A 10866-nucleotide genomic window follows, 5' to 3' on the forward strand; every position below is an offset into this window, starting at 1 on the left:
TTTAACAAGGTCACTCTTAACTAGGTGTACAAGATCCTAATAGGTCTAATGATCAAAATCCTCCAACAAGGTGACTCTCATAAGGAGTTTTAAAATCTCTTAACTGGATAGATCCTAACATGGATAGATACTCTTAACCTAGTGGATATAATGAGCCTAACAGAGAGACTTATTACTGCAATAGTGAGATATTGTGGCTGCTAATCCCCACTATGGTTTTTCCCTTTGACCAAGGGTATCCATGTGAAAAATATGTGTCAAAGTGTCGCATGTGTGGGTAATTAATTTTCTTTGCTGCTACTTTGTTATCTGCTTTGCATGTTATATATTGTGGAAAGTATTGGTGAAGGTATCTAAGTTTTGGTTAGCTTGACTCACCCCTCCCCTATTAGTGACTCCTAATATTAATAGTGCATTGTGCTAGAGTTAAAGTGTGTGAAATTGTTTAACCTTTTTATTGTTTTAACAAGGATTAAAAAATGTAAGACAAATGAATGCAAGATGCACCAAGGGTAGTATATTTTGATGCAAATGTGTACTAGTCTAATATGATCTACTATGTTCATAAGATGACATTTCTATTTGATGATGGATGGTATTAGAGCTTGTCTTTGAATATGAGAATTAGCTACTAAATTCAAATACTTTAGCATGTAGTCAATATACAATGGTTCAAATTTCGCAACAAGCCAACTCAAGACATGTAAAATGCAAGTTCCAATACAGGATCCCAATAATAGGCGTAGTTCTATCTAGATAACACTTTCATACTTACAATTCAATCTAAGATGGTATAACTAATAGAAATCAAATTGGCTTTGAACCTCTGAGACTAAACCTATTGAAGACTAATGGACTTCTTAGGTTGTATGAAATTATAATCAAAATATGTTGAATTAAACAATAATGTCACACGTAAAAAAATAAGAACTAAATATGCACTTTCTCCTCTATATAATATTAAATTTTAATATTTTAAAAAAATCTTAAAGTATAATTAATCTTAAGTTTATAACCAAAGAAAAAGAAAAAGAAAATTGGAAACATACTCATCATTACAAATCTTGCATTCTACATAATATATAACTCATTAATAATTTAACATTTGTAAAAAAAATCATAATTTTTGGTGAAAAGTATTTATCACTTTGAAAAATGAAATTTAATATTTTTAAAATAAGACTTAATTGTGTGAGACAATAGAAATATTCACCTAACCAACTTAAAATATATTTCCAAGAATCCCAAATCCATATCATTCCACCACAAGCAAAATAAAAATAAAAAATAAACTATTTACCTTCATTTTTAACTTTTTTGAAGGGCCGCAAGCTCTTGAGGAGTGAAGCTAGCTAAAATAAGCTAATATTAACATGATGACCTACCCATAGTTTATTGGTTAACATTTTCAATATTATGATATTGCTATTAGGATTTTACTATGTAGTTTTTTTCTAGTCAAATACTCTTGTACTATTTCAATTATACTTGCAACTCCATTTGCAAAACCTTCACCAAGTGTTGTGCCTTATGAACTATTCACTAAAAAGCCCCTTAAGATCATCAATGATAACTAGGAGATATTTTCCAATGAGAGTTGAGTGTTCATTCATTCTCATGAGAGACATTTTATGAACCACTACTCATGAAACATGAGTAAATGAGTTTGACTCAAAGAACTACACAATAAAATCCTTATAACAATATCATAATTTTACTTGTTTTGGAAAATATCTCCTACTTATGCTCAATATTTGAAGGAGTTATTTAAGGAGCTAATAAGTTTATGATAATTTTTTAGTTTAAACTTGTCGATTTAGAGAGATATAAATAATGTCACTAACAAGTTATGTAGGGAACATTTGGAAAATTAAATATTAAAATTATGAAAAAAATTAAAACTATTTATTAAATTTTAATTCATAATTTTTGGTCAAAAGTATTTACCACTTTGAAAAATAAAATTTAATATTTTAAAAATAAGATTTAATAGTGTGACAGCAATAGAAATATTCACCTAACCAACTTAAAATATATTTCCAAGAATCCCAAAAAATTCCAGCACAAGCAAAAAAAAAAAAAAAAAAAAACTATTTACCTTCATTTTTAACTTTTTCAAAGGGCCATGAGCTCGAGGAGTGAAGCTAGCTAAAATAAGCTAGTATTAACACAATGACCTACCCCATACTTTATTGGTTAACATGCTCAATATTATGATATTGCTATTAGAATTTTACTATGTAGTTTTTTGATTCAAACACTCTTGTACTATTTCAGTTCGAGCGCACTTAACTACGGACCCGCTCTTTTGCTTGCAACCCCATTTGCAAAAGCTTCACCAAGTGTTGTGCCTTATGAACTATTCACTAGAAAGCCCCTTAAGCTCATCAATGATAACTAAGAGATATTTTCCAATGAGTGTTGAGTGTTTCGTTCATTCTCATGGGAGATGGATTTTATGAACCACTACTCATGAAACATGAGCCAATGACTTTGACACAAAAAATTACACAATAAAATCCTTGTAACAATATCATACTTTAACTTGTTCTGAAAAATATCTCCTACTCATGCTCAATATTTGAAGGAGTTATTTAAGAAGCTAATAAATTTGTGATAACTTTTTAGTTTAAACTTGTCAATTTAGATTTATATCAATAATGTTACAAACGATTTATATAAGAAACATTTGAAAAATTAAATATTAAAATTATTAAAAAAATTAAAACTATTTCTTAAATTTTATCTAAATATTTTAAATTTATCTCTTAATTTGTTAGAGGTATAACTTTCTCTACTATCCATTTGAATTGGCATGGCTTTCTTAGGAAAGGTTATTAGTTCAAACCTCCCATTTGTCCCAAAAAAAATTAAAATAATAATAATTTCACTTTGAACACAACGAAACCTCATTTCAAATTCTAATTTTCTAATTTTTTTTTTTTTTTTTTTGGAGAACACCACTCCCACCTACAAAACCCACTTAACAGCATGAAAACATGGAGTTACTTTATGTTAGGCGTAGGTGCATAGGCGTAGGAGTCAAAAAGCTGCGGAAAATTCTTTTGGAGCGCCCAAACAGACAAGGTAAAGAACAACACTACATTTGATTTTCTCGCCAGTCAAAGCCTAGTCAAAGTAAAATGAATGAAAACGGGAGCGTAATAAGTACGGCAGATAACTGACGTCAATGAGAATATCCATACGTTTACAAACGGCTATTCTTCCAACGGACAAAAACAAATCCGTTGCAATCAACACAAGCATTCAACAAGATTATGTTCCATCGTCTTCGCTTCCTCGTAAACCCAAAATAGAGGAGCAAACATTTAGCCCACATGATTCTACCATTGTTCTTTCTGAAGGCTCACAGACAACTTAAAAAGTAATCTGTGAAGCATTTGGGTTTTCCCATTAAGCATTCAATCCACCCGTGTTTATCTATTTGATGTCAATACAGGTTTCATGATCGGGGAAAGAGTTTCTTTGTTAAATAAGCAGTGGTTTACAGTGTTTTTCTCAAATACCCACAAAGCTTTTTCATTACAGAAGCTTCAAACGTGGGCTGTTCGGTTCATATTTGTGTATTAACGAAGGAGCTTCAAACTTGGTCTTTTTCCAAATCTAGCATTTATATGTTCGGGGCCTTTGTGTGAAGTGTTTTAGGTGTTCGAATCTGCAGAGAAATAGCAAATATGTCTTGCTTGGCGGCTCGTGTAAGCTCCCCTGTATTGGGTTCATGCAGGTCCCCATCCTTGAAGAGTTGTGGTGATATTGATTCCACTGCAGAAATGATACATTCAGGATCACCAGTTCTGCGATCATCTCCATTGAGCAATGCAGGTTCTCCAAGTTTGAATCTGAGCTTTAGCATTGTGAATAACCACCATTCTCCTTCGAAGAATGTAGGTTCCCCCAATTTGAATTTGAGCTTTAGCAATGTGAATCACCAGCATCATCATTCCCCTTCAAAGAATTCAGGTTCCCCCAATTTGAATCTGAGCTTTAGCAATGTGAATCACCAGAACCATCATTCTCCTTCAAAGATTTCAATACATTCTTCCAGGCTTCGCCCCATCATTCATGATGAGAATCACCCTCCTCCATTACAGGCGGATCATATCAATACTATGAGTGTTTTGGGGCAGAGCTTGAAGATTTCGCAGAGAGGGAGCAGACAGAGATTTCCAACCAAGGCGAAAGAGTATGCTGAACTAGGGGTTTTGACAGAGATCAATACTGAGCTAGAAAATGATTTTGGCAGTTTAAATGTACTTTCTTCTCCGCCGCTCAAAAGGAAACGCCCTCCAAAGCTTGATATCCCTAAGTCTCCCAGAGAGCTTAAAAGAATCGACCTTAATGACAAAGCTGCAAAGGAAGAAAGCGTTAGTTTTGAAGGTGAGTACTATGGGTTTTGCTGTAAAAAGGGAAAGAAGGAATTCATGGAAGATACCCACAAGGTCACTACAAACATTAATGGGGACGATCAGCAGGTAAGAGAAACCCTTCTATTCTTCTGGTTTAGGTAATCTTAGAAAGATTGAAAAGTTGGAAGTCTTTTTGACACCCGGATATCATGCTATAGATATGGATACAGAATCATTATTGGTACTCTGCTTATTCATAAGCTGATTTTGCTTTTAGTTGTTGTTTTGAATACTTACCCATGTCTGTTACACATCTCACAAAATCCTCATTCTTGAGTTCCAGTGGTTTTTTCAGAAATCCTGCACAATTTCACCGCTCCCAAAGAGAGAATTTGATCATTAGCTGAAATTTTTGGCCTCATATATTTTAAACTTTTCAACGTATAGCAGGCAATGTAATCCAATGATCTTTTGAGAGGTGCAGCCTACTAGTACCTTCTTGAGGCGAAACCAAGTAGTTCCCTTTTTGTAGATGTCAAACGTTGCATTTTGAGAAAAATACTTTTAAACCTGAAAACTTTTAGTCTAAGAGCAAGATATCCAGGAAACTGGAAAATATAAAAAGGACACACAGATTTGAATTCCCTCGGTGATTGCAAGTTTTAATTATTCAGTCTGCCATGAGGGTGAAATATTCTGGCCCCATATGCTGTTTTGCTTCTATTAGCAGGGCTTCGGTCAAGTAGACATTCCTTCATACCAATTGCATGCAGAGCTAGGCTAAAGAAATAAACCAGAGTATCTACTCAAACTAGGCCCTGTTAAGGAATAGCAGCAGATGTTCTCTAATTTTTGTTTGTATTAATAATTCAAAAGAAAGTTCAGTCATTCAAAAAAGGATTTGATTCAACTAAGTAGAGACAGTGGCCGCACTTGATGAGGCAGAGGTGGTATCTAATTGCCACCATTCAAGGATGATATGTCATTATTAGCTGCTTATGAGTTACGAGAAAAACAAATTTTCCTGAAAGAACTCAATCAAATAGGTGAACATGATATTGCACGAGCAAATAGGTGCAATATGGTATCGCACTAACACATAAAATAGGTCAAACATGATGTTACAACAACAATTTATGTGCGATCTTCAATCTGCCGTTCTGTATTGTTGTATTGTATATCAGTTTTGATGAAATAGATCTCAATTCAATACTTGCTAAGAAAAGAAAACAACATGCAGAGACGAGGGTAGAATGCATGGCTTTTATCTTTCCCTCGCACTTGGCAACAGCAATGGGTCATGCCATAAATACAACTTCATATATAATTTTCATATTTTTCTGTGTTCTATCTGCCAGTGTAAACAGCCTTCAGTAGTGTTCACTATGTCAGTGGAACAACCTTAAGGAGTGCTTATGATCCTCTCCAGTTGCTGCTCTCAGCTGCATTCTAAGCCTAATCTAGGTTTTAAGTATTTACTACCCAATGCTTGTGTAAGTCATATATCATCAAAATTTATACACAATATTTACACAGATATCTAAATTGCCAGTCCTATGTCACATGCAATGAACAATGGACATACTCTTTTGCCATACGTTTCCTTCCCTGACAGATCGATAAAAGTCATTACAAATGCTTCCGAATACCATTCTCCAGCTTTGGTTTAGCTAAAGAGATAGATAGATAAAAGTGGAGTGGTAATAATTCATTAATGAAGAAATTTCAGATGTTTTGACGTATTTAGTTATTACAGAATTGTTATATTTTCTGTGGTTATTTGTGTTTGGCAGGCATTCTTTGGTGTTTATGATGGTCATGGAGGCCGAAAAGCTGCAGAATTTGTTGCAGAGAAACTTGGAGAAAATATTGAGGATTTGATGGTCAAATCGGGAGATCTAGAGAAGGCAATTAAAGCTGGATATTTAGCCACAGACAAACAGTTTTTAGAGCAGGTAAACTACTTGCAAAGTCTGGGTAGGAATATCATCTTGGTTTGAAACATTAAATTGTTTTCTATTGAAGGATTTTCTTTGAGCGACAATTTCTGTTGCTGAGGTCTTGTTTTCTGGATTGAGACATGATGTCTCTAAAAATTTAGAAGATTGGAAATTTCTTCTCTTATGTTTATGCTTCTGGATGAGATTGTGTGTTTTTCTTTTTATCATCAATGTTTCGGATCATACTCAACATCAATGTTTCGGATCATACTCAATGATCCATCATTAAGATGAGCTCAAGAATGCCAAAAGATGAGAACCATGAGATTGTCTTTTGGCATTCCGCTCTCTCATTCTAATGATGGAACATTGAGTATGATCCAAAACATTGATGATTAAAAACACACTCAACCTCATCCAAAAGCACAAATATAAGAGTATGGATTGTCCATATATATCTATTATCAATTTCTTCTCACTTTAAATTGAGTCCAAATTTTAATATTGGTTTTGTAAGATTTGTCTAACCCGCTTTAAATTGAAGCAGGGTGTAAGCAGTGGGGCATGTTGTATAACTGCTTCTATCAAGGATGGTTGCTTAGTTGTTGGTAATGTTGGGGATTGCCGGGCAGTACTAAGTAGAAACGGAAATGCAGAAGCCCTTACCCTGGATCATAAACCAGGAATAGAGAAAGAAAAGAAAAGGATTGAAAATCTGGTAACCATTAAGCACAATTTGCAGCATTGATTTGTTTCCTACCTTTTTCATTGATAGGATTGCTGAAATTTTTTGAGGATTACTGCAGGGTGGTTATGTGGATATTCATCATGGTACCTGGAGAGTACAGGGAACCTTAGCTGTATCTAGAAGCATAGGAGATTTGCCTCTAAAACAATGGGTGTCATCTGAACCAGACACCAGAAAGCTGCCTATTACATCTGAATGTGAATTTGTGATACTGGCATCTGATGGACTTTGGGAGAAGGTAGGCTTGAAGCTCGCATTCTTATTTGTTTGCTAATATGCTGTCCATAGTGAGAACCTTGAGTGTGTGCATTTTTTAATCTAAAATGTTTCTGTCTACTTTCTTAGTTCTCTCATTCTGATGATAGATCATTGAGTATGATCTGAAATATTGATGTTAATAAATTAACACACAATCTTACCCAGAAGTATGAATTAATGTTTGTGTTTTGTTTCAGTAAAACATTTTTGTTATGTTATAAGAGAGTGCTATCATGATTTAACTGTGTAGTTTTCCAGTCAAATTTACTGATCCAACGTTTTATGAGTAGTGGATTTACAAGAAGTAGAACCCTACCTTTACGAGAATGAATAGTACACTAGCACTCGTTCCATCTAAGATAATACTCACTATTAACTCATGAAACATATAGCAATAAGTTCGGCTGCCAAACTACACAATTTAATTCTTATAACAGCATCATAATTTGACTACTTTGTGGAAAATATCTTGTACAACCCATTTTTATTATGCTTTTACTTGTATCAGGTCAATAATCAAGAAGCAGTGGACATTGCGAGACCTTTTTGTATAGAAGAAAGGCAAGAACAATATAAACTTCCTGAATTTCTTCAACTAGGACAAGCATGGAATGAGAACAGTAGCCCCCCACCAAAGGCCAGGAAAATTTCTTTGGGAACTCTGCCAAAGATTCTGAAAGTCAGGAGTGTGAATGGCAACTGTACCAATATAGGGTGCATTGATGAAGATCTTAAGGAGAATACAATGCCCGGGTCCCAATTGTCTAAAAGAGGTCCTATGATGGCTTGCAAAAAGCTTGTAGAGCTTTCTACATCCAGGGGTACCCTCGATGATGTTAGCGTCATGATTGTTGATCTGAGAAATTTCTGCAGAAAAAAGAGTTAAACACTGAATGTAGATAAGATGTAATGTTATGTAGGAAAATTCAGTCGGCCTTTAATACCATTTTGGGCACCAGATAAGTTAGGGGAACTGGTAAGGTTTGTGAAAATACTTGAAGAATAATAACAGCCCTCTTTCCCATATCAAAAAAGATCCAGAGCGCTAAAGATTTTGTAAGGAAACTAGAGGTATGATTGGTAATGTTTATGACTATACTCTAGGAAGTCTAAAGGAGAATGTGTCAGCTGATTTGTTCAACAAGGAAAATGTTGTTCTCAGTTAGATTCCATGAATTTTATACGGGGATGTAAAGCTACAGAATTTAATTGATTCTTTTCAAAAATGTTAGTGATTTACATTTCTTCTAATGTTCAGCCACTGAATCTAAAATGACAAGGTTTGGTGGATAAATTTTTAGTTTAATACATTTTTCTTGTTAATATATGTTTATGGTTAATTGTCTTATTATTTTCTAGTATCAAAATATTATTCTGATTAGAATTGCTTCTCATGGCTGTCCCAAATTTTCCTAGCTCAAAGCAGCTTTACAATATGTAGCTTTACGATATTCTACAAAGTTTAAAACTTAAGCTTAACTATGATTTTACTGATGTCAAGTAAATCTTCTTAACCATTTTGTTATTTGTATACAAGACTTCATTTGTTCTTGAGAACCATTAACAATGATAATATATTAGAGTTATATAACTATTCAACCTTTCTAAAGACTCCAGTGATTATTTCTATACCCTATTGTAATAGTTCATCCATCTTCTAGATTCAAACAAGGATACAATCTATCTAATCTATCTACATATTATTTTGTCTCAAAATGTCAAGTTTTTCCTATGAGCAACCTTTTCATTAGAAGTAGGGGTATAACACATGTATACCTTAAGATATCTCTTATAATCCTTTTCATGAGAAGTAGGTGTATAACACATGCATACTTTAAGATATTTTTTATAATCCTTTCATCTTAAAAACCATTGACCTTGCAATATATGTCAATCTAAGAATTATATTCTTATCATCTCTTGACCTTTATGTAACAATAAGGGTTGGTTATCTAGTAAGTGGTATTACCATGTTTTCTTAACTAAGTACACTAGGCATCCATGTTTCATATTATTACCCTAGAAAGTATAGTATCCTATAAGTATAAATTTTTTACGAGTTCAAACCCAAGATATTCTATGTTCCAAAATGAGTTTAGAAAAGTGTTCAGACTCTAGGTTATTTTAGTAATGTTTGAATAATGCTAGAGATGTTTTAAATAAGTTTTCTTGTCTTGTGGTTCTAAACATTAATGTTTTGAAATATAAGTTCACCCTGAATAGTGAAAGGTGAGGTATTGAATAATCAAGTGGGCTTTGCCCAATACTCGGGATGTTCTATTCTATGTTCCAAAATGAGTTTAGAAAAGCATTCAGACTCTAGGTTATTTTAGTAATGTTTGAATAATGCTAGAGATGTTTTAAATAAATTTTCTTGTCCCGTGGTTCCAAACACTAATGTTTTGAAAATCTAAGTTCACCCTGAATAGTGAAAGGTGGGGTATTGAATAACCAAGTGGGCTTTGCTAGACCTTGTTTCACTAGCAAAGTATAAATTTTCTAGATTTTCTTGCAACTCTCCTCTTCTTATCACTACCAAGATGAAGTATTTCTCCTAAAATATTTATGCCACACCTATCCCTTAGGTTTGAATTATTTTTGGAAGTTAGACCCTTATGATTGTGATTTGTTTTATTTACTCACCTTGAGAACGAACTTGTTGAAAATTTGGGAAGATCTTTACTCACTATTATGCCTTAGGAGGCATCCTAAAGATTACTAGGAAACAAGGTTGTTGGTGTAAATAAGTATTTACTATTTTTACACTTAGTTAAGTTTACTTAGGTTAATGCATTATTTTATTATATTGCATTATTTTATTATTTATTTAGGTGAGACACTTAGGAGTTTGTGTACTCTCATGAGTCGTCATGTTGACAACATAGAAGTATGCAACTCTAATTCAACACATGGTGTTTACAACACTGGAGTTTGCATCATTCACTGAGTTGTCATGTAGAGAAAACAGTTATTCACACTCTCTTTTTAGCACATGTTGTCTACAACATAAATTTGCATGCTACACCATTGTAAGCTTATCCTCTCATCATCACACTTACTTCTGTGTTTAATGGAGGATAACCTATATTTGGTGGACATGTGCCTAGTTGTATGACTTATCATGTTGCTGACTTCTATGCATTCTAGAAGCTCTCCAGAGGCCTTTATATATAGGCACTCCTAGTGTACTTTGATATGCCATATTGAATGAATATATCATCATTCTGATCATACTCTCTCTTTGGTCTACTGTTGTGCTTGTGTTTGAGTTCCCTGGTCTTGGGTGAATTCTGAAAATTCTTACATGGTATCAGAACTCGGGGAGATTCTCTACACATAGCCATTTGTGACTGTTCATGCTTCAACACCTTGACTTGAATCCAGAGTATCTACAAAAATTGGGGACATCTAGAGCCAGATATGACCTCGCCATTTTGTCCAAAAATGTTGATTCGGTGAAGATCAACTATAAATTTTCCTATGCTGGGCTAAAGTTGATTGTGAAGCAAATTTATTTTGCAAATTGGCACTTGGAGGCACCGATTTGCAAATC

The 10866-nt window shown here is 33.8% G+C and overlaps 1 protein-coding gene across 2 annotated transcripts; it reads left to right on the forward strand.

The window, feature by feature from the left end:
* The first annotated feature begins 3261 nt into the window (after positions 1 to 3261).
* LOC149580095 (putative protein phosphatase 2C 2) lies at positions 3262 to 8552 on the forward strand. Of its 2 annotated transcripts, none has more exons than XM_089789097.1 (5): positions 3262 to 4493; positions 6161 to 6322; positions 6855 to 7025; positions 7114 to 7293; positions 7822 to 8552. In XM_089789097.1, exons 1-5 carry the CDS (start codon positions 3696 to 3698, stop codon positions 8197 to 8199), a joined length of 1689 nt encoding a protein of 562 aa, XP_089645223.1. In that variant the 5' UTR covers positions 3262 to 3695; the 3' UTR covers positions 8200 to 8552. The 2 variants fall into 2 exon arrangements, with proteins under 2 accessions (XP_089645223.1, XP_089645215.1); XM_089789089.1 differs by having other exon boundaries at positions 3559 to 4493; positions 6852 to 7025; positions 7822 to 8427.
* The last annotated feature ends 2314 nt before the right edge of the window (positions 8553 to 10866 follow it).

This window comes from Cupressus sempervirens, chromosome 1, assembly GCF_028749045.1.
Source record: "Cupressus sempervirens isolate cs-2001-9-10 chromosome 1, ASM2874904v1, whole genome shotgun sequence".
Classification (NCBI taxonomy): domain Eukaryota; kingdom Viridiplantae; phylum Streptophyta; class Pinopsida; order Cupressales; family Cupressaceae; genus Cupressus; species Cupressus sempervirens.